Source organism: Bos indicus x Bos taurus, chromosome 27 (genome assembly GCF_003369695.1).
Source record: "Bos indicus x Bos taurus breed Angus x Brahman F1 hybrid chromosome 27, Bos_hybrid_MaternalHap_v2.0, whole genome shotgun sequence".
Classification (NCBI taxonomy): domain Eukaryota; kingdom Metazoa; phylum Chordata; class Mammalia; order Artiodactyla; family Bovidae; genus Bos; species Bos indicus x Bos taurus.
This window is the reverse complement of record NC_040102.1, coordinates 39501354-39519957: the sequence shown is the minus strand read 5'-3', so window position 1 is coordinate 39519957 and position 18604 is coordinate 39501354. Positions and strand designations below refer to the sequence as shown.

The 18604-nt window shown below is 41.3% G+C and overlaps 1 protein-coding gene across 3 annotated transcripts in view; it reads right to left on the bottom strand.

The window, feature by feature from the left end:
- The window catches only part of NGLY1 (N-glycanase 1), a 58412-nt gene that overhangs the window by 19002 nt on the left and 20806 nt on the right, over positions 1–18604 (bottom strand). For all 3 annotated transcript variants that reach the window (XM_027529701.1, XM_027529702.1, XM_027529703.1), the window contains 2 exons: positions 10097–10262; positions 1944–2166 (listed from right to left, as the gene is read on the bottom strand). In XM_027529701.1, coding sequence (XP_027385502.1) covers positions 1944–2166; positions 10097–10262 — 389 coding nt within the window. The remainder of the gene's footprint in view (positions 1–1943; positions 2167–10096; positions 10263–18604) is intronic.

Genomic DNA, 18604 nt, shown 5'->3' with positions numbered 1-18604 from the left:
CTGGCTTGCGCTACGTTAAATGAATTTATAATTTAGGTAATGTAGTTACTGAAACAAGTGGTCTATTTACATGAGGAAGTAACAGCAGCAGAATTAGGGTGTCCTGTGCCTCCACGCCTCAACACCACTGTGTCAAGGTGAAAGGTCACAGTCTCTAATGAGTAGTGTCCATCCTCCCAACCCTACACAGAGAACAGCCCGCCCAGTGCACGATTCGCAGGGAAAAGGACAAGGTGTAAACACAGTACCTTTGTACTCCGTAGCCTCTGCCCCACCCCATGCACTATCAGTCCACACCCACAGCCTAGAGTTTATGAGGACAATCTACGTATGATGATATATATTTTTATCTTCAGATCTTTGCAAGTACCTGTGCACATATATGCTGAATGAAGAAACAACTGGTGTTAATTACAGATAATTATTGGATACTGGATTCTCTTTATCTTGGACTCTGTATATCACAGCACTTATTCTCCCTTACGACAGAACTGAGTACTGAGGCCCCTAAAATCAGGTATTTAAAAAACTTGCTTAAAAAAAAGAAAAACTTGCTATCTTTTCTTACCTAATGACACAACCAAATTTTATAAGTATTATCAATTAAGAATATCTAATAAGAGACTTGTATATTAAAGGATGGAAAAAGTTAACAGAAAAGCTCCATTTCCTTTAGTTTAAAACCAAGAGATATGAGGGTAGGTTAGGTTGGCAGGGGAGGCACCAAACGTCTTTATTAAAAATAAAGTCCGACGAGATACCATAGCAGTCTACAGTCACCGCGCTGTGCATCACGCCCCAGGACCGCTCTGGTTTATTTCTGGATGTTATGCTTGATCCCCTTCATGTCCTTCCCACCCGTCAACCCTCCTCCCCTCTGGCAACCACCCATCTTTTTTCTCTGTGTCGATTAGCTTTGCTTTGTGTGTTTATTTGCTCTGGTCTTAGATTCCACACACAGGTGAAATCATGTGGTACATGTTTTTCTCTGTGTGACTTATTTCCTTGGTATAACACCCTCAAGGTCCATCACACTGTTGCAAATGGCAAGATTTTATTCTTTTCTTACCACTGACTAGAACTGCACGGTGTATATATAACACCACATCTTCTTTATCCATTCACCCATCAATTGCTAAAAAATAAATCTTAAAAGATCTCATGACAAAGAAAAAATTTTAACTGTGTAACAACCAAAAGTAACTAGATTTACTTTGATCATTGCACAATGTCTACAGATGTCAAATCATTATGCTGTATACCTGAAAATAATGTAACATACGCTGAGCATGCTTCAATTAACAACATCATGACAGTAAACATTAAAAAGGAAAAATAAAATTAGTTTCAAAAAATGAAACTATTTTAAAAAATAATATAAAACAGGACAGTCTTTATACTTTCACCTTCCATATTACCATCTGATGATTTAAGTGCAGCACTGTATTTACCATCACAAGGATTAGTATTAGTCTAATCTTTTAGCATTATTTTTATGTGCTATCAGTATTATTATTATTGTTATCAGAAAGTTAAAATTTATGTATTAAAAGAAGAAAAACTCGCAATTTACAGCATTAAACTGCTAGGAAAATACTGAATTCAAGAGTCAACAAGCTTTTCCCATAAAAAGCAAGACAGCAAATATTCTAGACTGTGGAGGCCATACGGCCTCTGTGGCCAGTATTCCACTCTACCACTGTAACATGAGAACAGTTACAGACCATGAGTTAGCAAAGCAGCACGGATGTGCTCCAATAAAACCTCATTTACAAAAGCAGGACGTGGGCTGGACTGAGCTTGTCAGCCACAGCTAGCCGACCCCTGTTCTGGAGGAATATACTTCTAATAACAAAAGTGAAGATTAGAAGTTGGTTTAATAAAATTCTCTTCTAACCATTCCATGAGGGACTGCTCTGACTTCACTGTTAGCGGACACTCACCGTGGGAATCGGTTGCTGAGCTGGCATGCGTCACAGTAGTGGTCTTCTACTCTGTTCGCACCCCACTTCAGCTCCTCTTCACTGGGGAGTAATGACTCACCTCTGGACTTAGTCTGGCCACCACACTTACTGCACACAATGTCGTTTACCCAGTGAAAAAATTCTTCCTTAAACCAGTGTAAAAGCTCCAGCAAAAGAAAATCCTCTTCACTTACATTAGTACCTGAAAAGTTAGAACAGAACTGAGTAAGACCTAAAGCAGAAAAAAAATAAAAGCACCCACATACATTTTATTCTCAAATATGAAGCTGAAATAAATGAAAACAGAAGACGATCTAAAAGGTCTTCACGGGAGGATGCAGACAGAGTCGTGAGAGCACCGTGAGGCACACTCAAGCCGTTGGGCTTGAGCACCGCATCCTCTGACCGACACCGCACTCAGCACAGCCACGGAAAGTAAGAAAGTAAGTCTGACTTTGGGGATACAATTTTTCCCAGAAGCCCACTGTGTCCCCCTGTTGCCTAGTAAAGTAATAAAGCTATCCTTTCCTACTTTACCACCCGCTCTAAAACAGAAGTCTGATTTTGAAAAACATTTTTAAATGACTGCATTAAACCTGTCTGTTATCAGACATAAACACAAGTAAATATGAAACAATCACAAAATTACAGGCAGAAATCACAGAATTCTGGACATACTAAAAATCATCCTATTAGCTTTTCTACTATTAGTGCTTCAATTGTACAATTTAATTCATCTGAGAATAGTTACCACAAAACACATAAAAGCACAACCATGTTTACAATATTTACAACAATGCTGCAAGTAAACATGATATACCATATTATATCCACTGTATCAAATAAAAGGGTCTCTAACCACATTCAAGGCAGTGTTATCTCTGGGAAGAAGGAAAGGAGAGAGGAAAAGAATCTGGGAGACACAGATGGGTCTCTCATTCCTGTCTTTAATGTTTTATTATTAAATAGTCAAAAAACACATATATGAAGGAAATATATGGCATAATACTAAGATCTAATAAAATCTGATGCTGGGCACAGGTATTGAATCTATTATACTCTATTCTTGTATTTATATTTTATATATTTCAAAATTATAAAAAAATTTTAAAGAAAAAACTACAGAGATTAATTAATTAAAAAGCCAAAACATATTATGTTCTTGAGTGGGAAAAAAATATCCTCAAGTTGTTAATTCTCTACAAATCAACCCGTACTTTAATGAAATCCCAACACACAAAATTTATAAAATTATGAAATTCACAAATTTCATAAAATTATTTTTATGAAAAAATAATTTTTCATAAAATTTGACAGGCTAACTGCAAGAAACTCATAAGAAAGAGGAAATGCACAAAATAGTCAACACAACTCTTAAGATAAATTTGTCTATAGTACTTCAAGACACATTAAAAAATTCTAAATAAAATACTGTGATATTGGTAAAGAACAGACAGATGAATGAAATAAAAGAAAGAGTCCTGAAAGACAGATTTCTAAGTGATGCACAGTATTTAATAAAGCTAGCCTTTAAAGCAATTATAAGAGGAAGGACTGTTAGACAAATTGTATTGGGACAAGCAGCTGTCCAGATATCAGATTCTTCCTCCATTCCTTCTAACACATATATATAAGCACCATACACAGAAAGAATATTATAAAAGAAGAAGTTTATGTTTACAACTTTGGGGTTAAAAACAAAATACAACTGTAAAAATAATTTTCTCACATTAAAATTGATAACTTTTCAATTTCAAAAGGTACAGTAATGAAATTAAACAATACTGAGAACAAAATGTAATGGCATCTAACAAAGAAAAGTATCCAGAATGTATAAAGAATGTCTACAAATCAGGAAGAATATTCACAAAATCATTAGAAAACTTAGCAAAGTCCATACGAAAGTTCAATTATTTCATTAAGTGGAAACGAACACCCCCAGACCCTTCTGTTACAGGTTGGAAGACAGCCTGTTTGCCAGGGACCCACTGTAGTACAGAAGCAGCACATGCCCTGGATACTTTTACACCCATCCCGGGGAAACATTCCTTCAGGTAGGCAGGCATGCTTTCCAAGGATTTTCCCTGGAAGCCTCAAGAATAGAGGAAACTGGTCCCCCTCTCAACGTCCGTCCGTGGGACACTGGGACACAGTATGAGTGGCAACGCGCGCACACTGCAGAGCACTAAGGGAAGGGCAGGTGGCCTCCAAGACATGTGAGAAAAACCCCAGGGAGCTGAACATGAGCGATGACACACTTCACGTAAACTCGCCAATATAAACTGTTTACTTTTATATATAACTACCTATGGATGTATATAAACAGAAAAAGATATGAAAAGAAACACATCACATGATAACAGCTGTTAAGTGTGGAGTAGGAGGGTAGACTGACTGGCAAGAAGAGCTTAGCTTTTCCTGTACAATATGAAGACTTCTCAACGAAGAGATACTGGTGAATGTTCATTTCCAAAAATGAACTTTTGGAAAAACAGCACTGCCATCCTGCTTCTCCATTGAGTCCCTACAGCAAAGTGATCTTTTTAAAAACACAAGACAGCTCATGTCATTTGAAACCCTCTAATGATTTTCCATCTCATTCAGAATACAACCCAAAGTCTCTTATTTTTGCAGCTGGCCCACGTGGAGGCTGAAAATGGCCCCCTAAAGACATATACATTCTAACCCCTGAGCCTGTGAATGTCACCATGAAGGAAAAAAAAGAAAGAAAGCCTCTGTAGATATGATGAAGTTAAGGACTCTGAGGCAAGGAGATTCCCCAGGTTACTAAATATGGACCTTCAATGCATCACATGTATCCTTTCAAGAGGGAAGCAGTGGGAGACTTTACAGAGGAGGAGGATTTGAAGATGTTGGTCTTTGAGACGGGAGTGATGCAGCCACAAACCAAAGACTGCAGGCGGCCACCAGAGGCTGGCAGAGGCAGGGAAGAATCTCCTGAGGGCCTCCAGGGAGCGTGGCCCTGCCAATATCCTGATTTTGGCCGAGGGATGCAGCTGATGGGTTTCTGGCTTTCACAACTGTGAGACAGTACACTTCTGCTGTTTTAAGGAACCAAGTGTGTGATAACTTGCGCCAGCAGCCACAGGAGGAAGCTAACAGATCCTCTTTGTCTCCCTGTTTGGTCGTGCTCCTTCTGCTGCAGCCACATCTCCCTTCTGCAGCCCCTGAGCACAGCACGCTCACCCCCTCTCAGGGAGCCCGTGCAGCTGGCAGGGCCTCCACCAGAAAACAAATTGTTGCTTCAAGGGAAGCTTTCCTGACGACCCTCCCCCAAGAGCACCCTGCGTGCGCTCTCTTCCGTCTTCCTGGCCTGTCTCCCCAGCACGACTCACCACCTGCCAGATCTGAGGAGTTGTCTCTGGCTTTCTCATCCACTACTGCAGGGACTTTGTTTACCGTCTCTTCAGCAGCTGAGCTTGCTACACAGTAGGTGCTCAGTAAATACTGGAATAAACCACAGAAACTGAGCTAACAAGTCTCATAGTCTAACTGAGCATCACTGTTCAGCACACAGGATGGGAGGAGGTAAGGAACATAGTACACTTTTGCTTCCGAGTCTGTCCTCCTGGGATACAGTGCAGCTTCCCAGCTAGGAGCATGCACATCACACAAAGAGGGTCAGTGCTCCCTGGTTTTGCAAGATCCTTAACTATGACTCACAGAATTCCAAGTGGAGTCCTGTCTGTGCAGGTTAAGAGCTCAGACAGGTCAGAACAGCAACCATCTGACAGAACTTTTGGTAATAATGGAAATAATTCATACCTACACCATCCAGTAGGGTTGCTACTAATGATGGCTTCTGAGTACTTGAAATGTATTGAATGCAACTGAAGAACTCAATGTTTAATGGTCATTTAATATAAATTAATTTAAATGTAAATACCCTCCAATGCTACCTTTCTTTCTAGAACCTCTGCAATGCCCCCCTTCTCCCTGCTGCCTTGTCTTTTCAACCTGGGCGATCTCACTCACTTGCATGGCTTCACCTGTCACTGTGAAGTGTAGGTCAAGGTGTGACTTCCAAAACAGCTCCAGGCCTCCATTTTCATGTGGGGGCCCAGCTGATGTCCAGCAGGGGCCTGAACGCAGACCCCTCACCTCCTTTCAAAGCCTGCCCACACTGACTGCAATTCAGAGAGAGGTGGTCCTCTTGCACATTTTCCTTCCATGCCCCCGACTCCACATCCGATCACCCGCAAGCACCCCAGCAACTCACACACCCACCGCTTCCCTTGCAGTCGCACCCCCTGCGTGCCTTCTTACTCCTCTTAGGGAAATTCTGTTTCTAGTGTGCTTGAATTCTTCTCTCCTGTACCCTCTTGATTCTCTTTATCTTACAAGTGATTGCTAGGCTGATTTTCCTGAAGGGCACCCTGTGTCTTTCCCTTGCTTAATGCTTCAGTGCCTAACCCTCTGACTTAAGTCATTAAGAACATCTGACTTCCCTGAGAAGTCATCTTACTTCTTCCTGCCTAGTGAACAGGTTATTTAGTACTTCTGCTCTAAGTTCAATCATACTAACACCATAGCATTAGCCTTCTAAGATGCATTCATCCTTCAAATTTCCTTGGTTCTTATTCTCTACTTCAAAACCTCATTACAAGTCCTTTGTTTCATTTTACCTCTAATTCTTTTTTGAAAGATTAAAAATGTAAACTCAGTATGCTCTGCTCTGTCTGAAATTCAATGTCAAACAAAACATGGTCTTGGCCCACCTCATATGTCTCCCCAAACCCGACACAAGCAGACCATGCCATGCACCCTTCCCCATGATGCCTCACGCCGCTGCCCCGTGCACACTGCTCCCTGCACCTCCAGCAAAGCCCCTCTTCCCTACCTTCACATGGCTTTTGGGATCTCAGGTTGTAAATCCAATGTATCTTTCATAAACTTTAAAAGACAAAAGCCCAGTCTCTTCTGATTTTCACAATACCAATGCACACTACCTGTTGTGTTCCTTCTGCCCTACTCATGTCAAAGCCCCAGACTTCCCTGACTCTAGGCCCCTCTGGCCTTCCTGTCTCACTGTGGGGGTGACCCAGGCCCCTGAACACAGGTCCCTACAACACCGAGACTTAGCCCTAAGGCTGTAGGATGCTCCTCTCCCATGTCTCGCCACCAACAGAATCCCAGTACAGCAACAGGGCACGATTACAAGAAGCCATCTGCAGGAGGGAGATGAGCTCAGGAGGAGTCCTCAGGGAGCCTGGAGACCACAGAGGGCCCCAAGCACACCAGAGGAACCTGAAGGCCCCGACACTCACACCAAGCATTAAACAGTGTAGTTAAACGAGTTGAGTGGACACGTAAGCCTTCCACAAAAGGCCTCTTCACTTCAGTTCCCATTACCCAACACATTATACTCAACTTTTAACAAAAAATTACAAAGCAGGCTAAAACGCAAGAAAAAAGTCTGAAGAGACAAAACAGGCATCAGGACCACTTACATACAGCACAGATTTTGGAATAAGAGAATTGAAAATAATTATGATTAACATGCTTGGGGCTCTAATGAGAAGGGAGACCACATGTAAGAACAGATGCACAGTGTAAGCAGAAGGATGGGAAGAAAGCAAAAACTGTTAAGAGATAATGCCGTTCATGGGCTCATCAGCAGACTGGACACAGCCAAGGATAGATTACTGACCCTGAAGACAAGTTGCCAGAATCTGAGAGTCAAAGAGAAAGAGAATGAAAACAAAGGAACAAAACACCCAGAACATGCAATTACGGTGGGAGAATTTTCATAATGGCCTAGCACATCAAGCAAAAGTGGAAATAGTTGATAAGTAAGAGTATAACAGGATACCCTATTTTGGAGTATCAGAAGGAAAAGAGAGACAGAAAGGAGCAGAAGAGACATTTGAAGTAATAATGGCCGAGAATCTTCCAAGATTAATGAGACATCAAAACACAGATCTGGGATACTCAGGAAACACCAAGTAGGATAAATACCAAAACATAACATCCAGGTATATCATACTCAAACTGAAGAAAGTGAACAATGGACAGAGAACCCTGCATGAAGCTGGGGATGGGGTTGGTGAGGGTTCCGAGTATAGAGACAGAAATTCCAGGCGACTTCTCATCACACACAAGCAGGCAACAGCAGAGAGAATCAAGTGTCGTTGACAGAAAGGAAGAAACCCCACCAACCAGAATTCTACACCCCAGTGATATCATCCTTCAACAGTGAAGGAGAAATAGAGACCTTCCCAGGCAGAGAAAAACTGAGGGGCTTCACCTCCAGAATACCTGCCCTGAAAGAAACAGTAGAAGAGGTTGGTCTTCAGAAAGAAGAAAACTCAGGCCTGCATACTGGGAGAGTGTCCAAAGAATGAATGAAGGAAGGCAACATAAAATCTGTCATTTTCCTCACTCTTAGTCTGCTGGGTGACTACAGTGTCTAGTTCAATGAAATGAAGGACAGTAGGGTCTCAAGGGATGGGAAGAAGAATTGAGACACTCTGTTAAACTTACCTGCACTACACAGAAAGCTGTATACTGCTTGTGGAGGTAAGGGAGAGATGAATTAGAAACTCAGAATTTATACATGTACACACCACTGTATATAAAATAGATAAATAAAGACCTACTGTACAGCACATGGAACTCTATACTGTGCAATAATATAAATAGGAAAATAATCTAAAAGAGTAGACATACATGCATATATAACTGAGCCACCTTGCTGGATACCTGAAAGTAATACAACATTATAAATCAACTCTACTTCAATGTAAAATAACAGTTTTTTAAACTGAGAAAAAAAAATGTTTATTGCATAGCAGATCAACCACCAAAAGAATATTACAGAACACCCCTAGAAAATATAGTATTAGGAAATGAGTTCACAGAAAAAAACAATTATATAAAAATTCAAAGTAAAAATGCTGAAATTGGAAAAACTTAACAACAAAATTTAAAATCCTAAGACTATTCATGAAAACAACTACTGGCTGATGAATGTGGCGGGCACTGCTCTGAGCCACGCACATGCACTAGTCTAGCTATTTTGAGAATTATCATTCCTATTATCGAATGAAGAAACCAGCAGGGAGATGAAATTCCTTGCTCAGTGATGCAAGGTGAGAGGTGGAGCTCAATCTATACCCAGGCAACCGGCTTCTACATGCATACGCTATAGCAGTAACTGCCAGTTAAAGGGGAGTCAGTGGTCGAATCACATAAATTCATTCTGAATAAGCTTTTTCTCAGATTCACATTAAAATTCACTAATAATGCCATCACATATCGCATGGACTAAAGTTCCAGTGACATTATATCTTTAAAAAAATCACATGCCAATGATTAAACTAAAAATACATTATTTGAATTAAAAAATTGTAACAGATGTGTGGATGTTCAGTTCAGTTCAGTTGCTCAGTAGTGTCCGACTCTTTGCGACCCCATGAATCGCAGCATGCCAGGCCTCCCTGTCCATCACCTACTCCCGGAGTTCACTCAGACTCATGCCCATCGAGTCAGTGATGCCATCCAGCCATCTCATCCTCTGTCATCCCCTTCTCCTCCTGCCCCCAATCCATCCCAGCATCAGTCTTTTCCAATGAGTCAACTCTTCGCATGAGGGGGCCAAAGTACTGGAGTCTCAGCTTTAGCATCATTCCCTCCAAAGAAATCCCAGGGCTGATCTCCTTCAGAATGGACTGGTTGGATCTCCTTGCCGTCCAAGGGACTCTCAAGAGTCTTCTCCAACACCACAGTTCAAAAGCATCAATTCTTCAGCGCTCAGCCTTCTTCACAGTCCAACTCTCACATCCATACATTACCACTGGAAAAACCATAGCCTTGACTAGACAGACCTTTGTTGGCAACGTAATGTCTCTGCTTTTGAATATGCTATCTAGGTTGGTCATAACTTTCCTTCCAAGGAGTAAGCGTCTTTTAATTTCATGGCTGCAATCACCATCTGCAGTGTACATGAGGTATATGCAATAAAAAATTATATCACTGTTGTACTTCTTAAAAATCCAAATAGAACTGGGTTACTTATTTACAATATATACAGTAAAGGGCACCATTTCAGCATTTTTGTTGATTTAGTAATGATGCATATTTAGCAATGAATGGTTATGTAAAGCCATTACCTTTATCCAATTTTCTGGCTCTAGACAACTTTTCTTGTGATCTCCTTTTCAGTTCTTGGACTGGAATACAAGCCAGTGCTTTCTCCTGGAGAGCAAGGTTCTCATATACCAGTACATGCTGAATGTTGGACCGAAGAACTTTTAGAATGACTGAATTGTCAGCAACCTAACAGAAAGAAAACAATGAAATTAGCTTTTCTTCATATGCTATAAAAATAATATAATAAAAAATATTGCTTCTATGAGTTCATAGATAAAGGAATGTATGGATTCACTGAAATATAATAATTATACCAAAAACCTTTATAAAATTAGTACTAGAAGACAGCCACATCTGTATCACAGTCTAAGATATGTCTATATTTTCATCTGAATAGATGTTACCGAGGATGTATTTAAACAGGGATATGTTGAACTCTTGACCACAGCTTGGATCAAGACAGCACTCTGAGCAGTGCTTCTGACCGCTCTTTCTACTTCAAGTCCCGACAAATATCTTTTTTTTTCCTTTATACAGCATTAGCTAAGAAGGACTAATCTCAAGGGATCAGGAATTTTGAGAAATTCCTGAAAGAAGACAGGTACAAATGGACAAAAGGAACAAACATTGACAATATGCCGTCTAGAGAAAGTGGTTATAAAACTAAACAAAGTTCTCAAAATAATCCTGAGGAGGGATGGGCGGGAGGCTTCACAGAGCAGGAAGAGGTCTTGGAGTAAGTGTTAGGCAGTCTGCCAGGCTCTGCAGCAGGGACAGCTCAACATTGTGGTCATTCCTTCTCCACAGAAAAGGCGAATCTCTGAGCTGTGAGGGTGGACAGATTTATAAAAGGAAAGAGGCGTCCCAGCTCAGAACCCGTGCTGGTCTGGCACAGCCCACCTGGTGGCACGTCCTGCTCTCCCCCTTAGTCGTCAGTACCAGACGCAGTGCTCACCAACAGGCTAGCAAGAGCTCTTAGCTCCCGTGAGCCCACAACAACCAGCACTGCTGAGACGGTGCACTGGGAAGAAGGAACGCTGCAGCAAGGGCAGCAAATGCAGAAGAGCCGAAAAGACGTCTACCTTCAGAAGTTACGAGCACACTCGAGTCACAGAAAGACACCTACAGATCTTGGAAACTAAAAATTTAAACACTGAAATGAAGAAAGCACAGACGGTGTGTCAAACAGCAAAACAAACACAGTTATGTGATCAATCAATTAGAAGGCTGAGAAGAGGGTTTTCTGACAATACGGTACAAAAGGACAAAGACACCAAGGATAAACTCAGACTTCCCAAATCCAGCTAACAGGAAATATCTAGAAACTAGAGTAGAAAAAAATGGAAGAGAAACACTTCTCAAAGAAATAATGGGAAATTTCTGAGGGTTAAAGAAAGAGCCAGTATGAATGGGGAGGGGGGTGAACAAAGACTAAACTAATAGTGAGTGACATTTTATAACAATAGTAAAGATAAAAACCAAATACTAAAAGCCTTCAATGATATCAGACATCTCACTGGCAACAGTGAAGCAAAATCTCTGAAATACTGAGGGAAAATGAGAACATACAACGCATACCCAGGTAAACTAATTACAAATAAGAGCAAAACAACGTATTTTCTGATCTGTAACAATGCAGAAAATACATCACTCCCAAATCCTATTTTAAAAAATTATTACAAAAGTTACTGTGTCCCCAAAACATAATAGAACCAAAGTAAATAAATAGAACACCACAGAGTAGAACCCAGGATAAAAGAAGCAGAAGTGAGTTAAATAAAAACTAAACAAACTAGTAAAACTTAAGTTCTGTTTGTTATAAATAAATAATTAAAAAGCAAAATCACATAAGAAAGGTGGCAGGGATGGGAACAGATGCTAGAAAAATATAAAATAGTATTTGCATTAAAAATTTTAAGACAATAATCAGAAGACTAAAAGAGGATATTTAACTTTCTAACTTTTGGAGGGAACATAATGGAATAAAACTTGATCCATTTAAACAAAAATAGAAGAAAAAAGAAAAAACAAGGACATACAAAACACAAAATGTCAGAATTAAGTTCAAATATATTAGAATTACCATAAATAGGAATGGATTAAACGTGTATAGAAAAAGGCAGAAATAGACTAATTTTAAAAATACCAAATACTGACTATAATGTCAGTATACGAAGCACTGGGCTGCCGCTGCTAAGTCGCTTCAGTCGTGTCCGACTCTGCGTGACCCCATAGACGGCCTCCTACCAGGCTCCTCTGTCCCTGGGATTCTCCAGGCAAGAACACTGGAGTGGGTTGCCATGTCCTTCTCCAATGCATGAAAGTGAAAAGTGAAAGTGAAGTCGCTCAGTCATGTCCGACTCTTCACGACCCCATGGACTGCAGCCCACCAGGCTCCTCCGTCCATGGGATTTTCCAGGCAAGAGTGCTGAAGTGGGGTGCCATTGCCTTCTCCGGAAGCACTGGGCATGTGTGCACAAAACAGACAATCACTCTATGGTCTAAGGGGGAAAGGCACTGAACAAATAACGACAGAATCTTCACAGTAAGTCAACAAATTTTGTGTTTGTGTGTAAATGTATTAGATGATAGAAAAATAATGGAGGCCAAGCCAGACAAGGGCATTATCCTCACAGGCTAACGAGTCTATGGACACAGAAACAAATATTGCTACAACAATGCCAATTTACTCAAATATTTAAAGAGTCTTTATGATCTGTTAGATACGGGGGATGTAACGGCTAGTTTATTCATATGTATGGGAAGAGCTATAAAGCAAACATAGGGGACAGTGTAACTGCCTGACAGGGGCTCTAATGAGACTTCCCTGGAGAAGTGATACTGTAATAAAATATGAAGGATGAGAAGCAGCTGGTGACCAGGGAAGGGAGAAGACCATTCCTGTGAAGAGGGGATAACGTGCAGGTAGGTAGCTAGGAAGCATGCAAAGTGGGGGATCAGTCAGGGTGTCTAGAGCGCAGCGCACCAAGCAGGCAGCTGGGCTGGGTAGCAGCCAGGTCTTCCCTGTCTCTTCCCACTGTACAGAAAGTTATCTGAGACCTAAGGAGCAAGGGAGTAAAACGGCCAGCTTCATGTTCTCCAAGCTTCCAGCTGAGGTGGGGAGAAAGCAGGTCTTAGGAGACCCACTGTGGAACCACTGCTGAGCTCAGAGGGAGCAGAGGCTTGAACCAGTAGGGGACTGAGGTGGTAGAAAAGGATGTATTCAGAATCATGGAGGAAGTAGAATCAACAGGTCTCAATGACTGAACCGTGCAGTCACTGGGTCAATGGTCGAACCACTTACAAGAGGAGAAAAAAACCAAGAAATGGTCAATTGAGCTTAAAACTATGAATGGTCAAGTAAAAATGAACCCAAAAAGTCCACTACATTTAGGGGCATGGAGATCAGAGATGATCTCAGTAATAAGTTCTTCAACAGTGTTAATAAGGAAGATAAAGTGTAGGAGACTCAGTGGTTTAAGTGGTGTCCCAACATGGGCCAGGAGCTGTACAAAGTGGTCTGCTGGAATACAGACAGAAAATATTACAACTGCTATTTATACCATTTGTGCCCCCAAATTAAACTAAGTTATTATAACACTGAGCATGTGGATCAGTGGTGGCCCCTCTCCAGCCACAGAAGCCGTCCCGAGGGAAGAAAGCCCCACAAGGTGGAGGTACCAGGGGCACGTCCACTCCCACTTTTGCTCTCATCGCACTACAAGCTTCTGCGGTTCAAATGCGCCCGGTTCAGTGGCTTTGCAGATTATATTACGTAGTTTTTACTAAATTAACCCTCAACCTGACTTAAAAAGGATTTCAAAGACCTAAAGACTTAAAAAGGATTTCAAAGCAATAAGGCTAGTACTTATGTAAGAACGTGTGGAGTGTGTACAAGAAGAAACGGTAGGGCTAATGCGTCTTTTTTTCAGTATGAGCCCCTTCAAGAGCCAAACTTTAATGTGAAAAAAGATCACAATCTACTCAGATCTGATAAAGTGAGCCTCCCAAATTCAAAATTGTCAAAAGAGCATTTAAAATACAGACTTAGGTCTACATTAGTTGAATGATAGTGTTAAATCATTTTTTTAAATTAAAAATACTACTTATTTCCTATCTCCTCTTTTGTGTCGCTCAATCGCTAAGTCGTGTCCAGCTCTGAGGTGCCATGGACTGTAGCCCGCCAGGCTCCTCTGTCCTCTGCTATCTCCCAGAGTTTGCTCAGGTTTGTGTCCATTGAGTCCGTGGTGCTATCTAACCATCTCATCCTCTGCTGCCTCTGTACACTGCTTTACAATGTATCCAGTACAATGGCACACTAATGTAAGTATACAATTTAGAAACAAATAAATATATATTGAGAAGACAAGCTCAGAAATATTTTGCTGAAGGGGCACATAAAGTGTGGAAACCTGCTAGACAAACATGAGGAGTAAAGACAAGGGTGGATACTGGGGACTCTCCCTGAAACTTGCAGTGAAGAGGAAATGAGAAATACACGAAGGCAGGATCTAGCGATACTTGTGTGTTGACTTGTGTCTAAGAGCTTACAGGAAATGCTTGTAACCACTGACCTGTTTGTGAAGAATGCAGGTTTCCAAGTTCCCTCTCTCCTGGTTCAGCTAGTCTGGGGTTTGCCTATACTGCATACCCAGGCTATTCTAACAATGGTCCAAACTTGGATGAAAACCGGCCTAAAGCAAGGTTTCAAAGCCACTGAGAAGAATCGCCAAGAAAAGGGGCAAGTCACAACTGCACAGCCCACCTGTGACCCCACAGAGAGCAGAGGAGAGGAACACAGGCACAGAGGAGGACTGGCCTCCAGCAGCAGCAGGCACACTTACTCCATCAGCAGACGAGGCAGAGCTGGGGCAGACCTAAGGGCGGGAAACCCAGGGCACTCACAGCAGGCAAGAGTGCATCTTACCAGAACTGATCCAGAGGCAAACGGAATGTGTCCATTCTTATTTTATTTATTTTTCATTGGAGAATAATTGCTTTCCATTTCCATTTGAAAGAATTCCTATAAAGATGAGGCCTTTATAGTTGTATTTTTTTTTTTGCCCACAAGCATAGAGTTTCATTTGCTGGGAAGGTAAGAACTCAGCCAAAGAATTTTTATTTTCAATTTAGTATTTTTCGCTGTGGAAATTACCCCCTTCACTGTGGTATTTAATGGCATGCAAACGATCTTGAACAATAAAGGTTATTTTCTTGCCTTATTTCTTTGGCACAATGCCAAAAAAAACTAAGTCATAAAAATAGAAGTTTGCTCATTGTATGGCAATTATAGCAGCTGGGTAACCATGTACATAAGGCAATAGTTAATTGCTTAACGGTTAAAGTTATTTGGAGTACAAATGAGAGTTTAAAATGTGAAATCTCTGTTTTAGATTAAAAAGATTTTTTCCTTCACTAATCACACTTGGATTTCAATTATTTGGTTTCTGATGAGAGACCTTTAAGACTCTCTAAGAAAACAAGTACGATGTGTATTTCTGTCAAACCACACGATAAAGGCTGAGGAAGCTGGATCAGCAAGTTTACTTTTTCAGTAAAGGACAGGCTTCCCAAGCCCATTAGTCCTCTTTCTGCCTTTTTACAACCCTCTGCTTCCACAGCTTTTACATTTAGAACCTGTTTTTTAAATATAGAAGTTCTGTTTAATACATTTTTAATGATATCTAAAATCAATTTGTGACTTAAAGAGAAATTTCTTACAAAAACCACTTTATTCTATATTTAACATTAATAAATATTGCAAAAAAAATTTCAGGAAATACTGAATGGTATAAATAACAAGAAATCATTAAAATTTCACTACTCAAAATATCAGACTGTGTACAGCTTTCCGGAACTTTTAAAAATATTTATGTATGAGCATTTTTAACAAGAAAAACAGAAATATTCACATATATTGTTTAATTTTGGAGTTCTTTACCTTTTTTCCTACACAGTAATAATCTTCATGTCAAAATATACCACATCACCATTTTTAATGGACATGAAGAATGTCAATTTAAAGATGTGTCATAATTTCAACAACTGCCTATTGAAAGGTATGTAGATGTAGTTTACTCTTAAGAATGGTTAATAATAAACTGAACATTTAAATCCTCTGTCCAAATAGGAAACAGGAGCAGAGATTTCTTCTCTTAAAAAGACTGCATATAAGACAACTAAGAAGTTGTCTTACGAGATTCAATTAGTTTAAAAATCAACTAAATGGGACTCCCTTGGTGGTCCGGAGGTTACGAGTTCACCTGGCAATGCGGGGGAAGCCAGTTCAGGCCTTGGTTCAGCAAGATTCCACGTGCTGCAGGGCTACTAAGCTTGAGCACCGCAACAAGAGAAGCCACCGCAACGCAAAGCTAGCACACCGCAACGCAAAGCTTGCACACCGCAATGAAGAGTGGCCCTTTTCCCATCAGCAGAGAAAGACTGCGTGCGGCAACAAAGACCCAGTGCAGCCAAAAATAAATAAAATTTTAAAAAGGTATAAACATTAGTCTTAAAAAAAAAATAAATCAATTAACTCATAGGTGCACAGCCAGGGGAAGAAGCCAGTGGGTCAGCCAGGAGGCTGCGCTTCTCTGTGGGCTCCCACTGTCTTAGGCATGAACTTCAAGCTTTTCCAAGTCTGACTTAACTCTTCAACATCCTCAAGGTGCAACAAATCCAACTCTGATGTGGATATTAGGGAAGGGTTTTGAATATAATAAACAGAATTGGTGTCAATTTAAAAATATAAACAGAAGAGAGAGAACAAAAGGTGGCAAAGAAAGACGTGGGCTTATTCCCTCTCACGAAAACACCAAATCACAACTGCTGAACAACCATCGATAAAGCAAACTGGAACCTACGAAAAAAGATATTCTACTTCCAAAAACAAAGAAAATGCCAAAACGCGATGGCAGGAGGGACGCTTTCACAATATAATCAAATCCCATACTCCCCGGGGTGGGGGGCACCCACACACTGGAAAATAATTACATTGCAGAGGTTCCCCCACAGGAATGAGAGTCCTGAGCCCCATGTCACGCTCCTCAGCCTAGGAGTTTGGCCTTGGAAGGAGGAGCCCCCCAGAGCATCTGGCTTTGAACGTCAGCAGGGCTTGAGTGCAGAAGCTTCACAGGACTGGGGGGCACAGACTCCACTCCTGGAGGGCACACAAGGTCTCATGTGCCCTGGGATCTGGGGCAAAGCAGTGACTCTACAGGAGCTTTGGCCAGACCTACCTGCTGGTTTAGGAAGGTCTCCTAGGGAGGTGGGGGTCAACTCTGGCTTACTGTGGAGGCAAGGACACTGGTGGCGGAAGTACTGGCGAATATTCATCTGACGTGAGCTCTCCGGAAGGCAGCCATTACAACACCAAGACCTGGCCTCACCGAGCAGGCTGCAGGCTCCAGTGCTGGGGCACCACAAGCCAAACAAGCAGCCCCATCCCTCAGCAGACAGACTGCCTGAGCCCACAGCTGCCGCTAAATACACACAGCCCTAGACACAAGCTCTGTCCACCAGAAGGCAAAGACCTAGCTCCACTCACCACTGGGCAGTCTCCAGTCCATCCCACCAAGAAGGCTGCACAAGCCCCTGGACCAAACTCACGCACCAGAAACAAGAAGAATTACAATCCTGCAGCTTGAGTAACAGAGACCACAAATAAACAAAGTTAGACAAAATGAGATGGCACAGAAATATATTCCAGAAGAAGAAACAAGATAAAACCCCAGAACAACAACTAAGTGAGGCAGAGACAGACAATCTGCCTCAAAAATAATTCAGGGTAATGATACTTAAGATGACCCAAGACCTCAGACAAAGAATAAAGGCACAGATCAAGAAGATATAAAACATGTTTAACAATGACCTAGAAGAACTAAAGAACAAACGACAGTCATGGACAACATGCTGACTGAAATGAAAAAATACACTGGAAGGAATCAATAGCAGAATAACTGAGGCAGAAGAATGAGTAAGTGAGCTGGAAGACGGAATGGGGGAAATCACTGCCACAGAGGAAAATGAAGAAAAAGGAATGAAAGAAAGTAAGGACAGTCTAAGAGACCCCTGGGACATTAAACGCACCAACATTCTCATTATAGGGACCCAAGGAGGAGGAGAGAGAAAGGACCTGAGAAAATGTGTGAAGAGAGAATAGTTGAAAACATCCCTCACGTGGGAAAGGAAACAGTCACCTAGTCAAGGAGCTCAGAGAGTCCCAAGCAGGAGAAAGCTGAGGAGGAGCATGCTGAGACGCAGTCAGGCAATTTACAAAAATTAAAAAGCAACCAGGGAAAAGCAACAAATAGCATACAAAAGAACTCCCATAAGGTTATCAGCTGATTTCTCAGGAGAAACTCCACAGGCCAGAAGGGAGTGGCACCCTATATTTAAAGTGCTAAAAGGGAAGAACCTACAGCCAAGAAGACTCTACTCAGCAAGGCTCTTGTTCAGATTTGATGGAGAAATCAAAAGTTTTACAAACAAGCAAAAGCTAAGAGAATTCAGCATCACCAGACTACCTT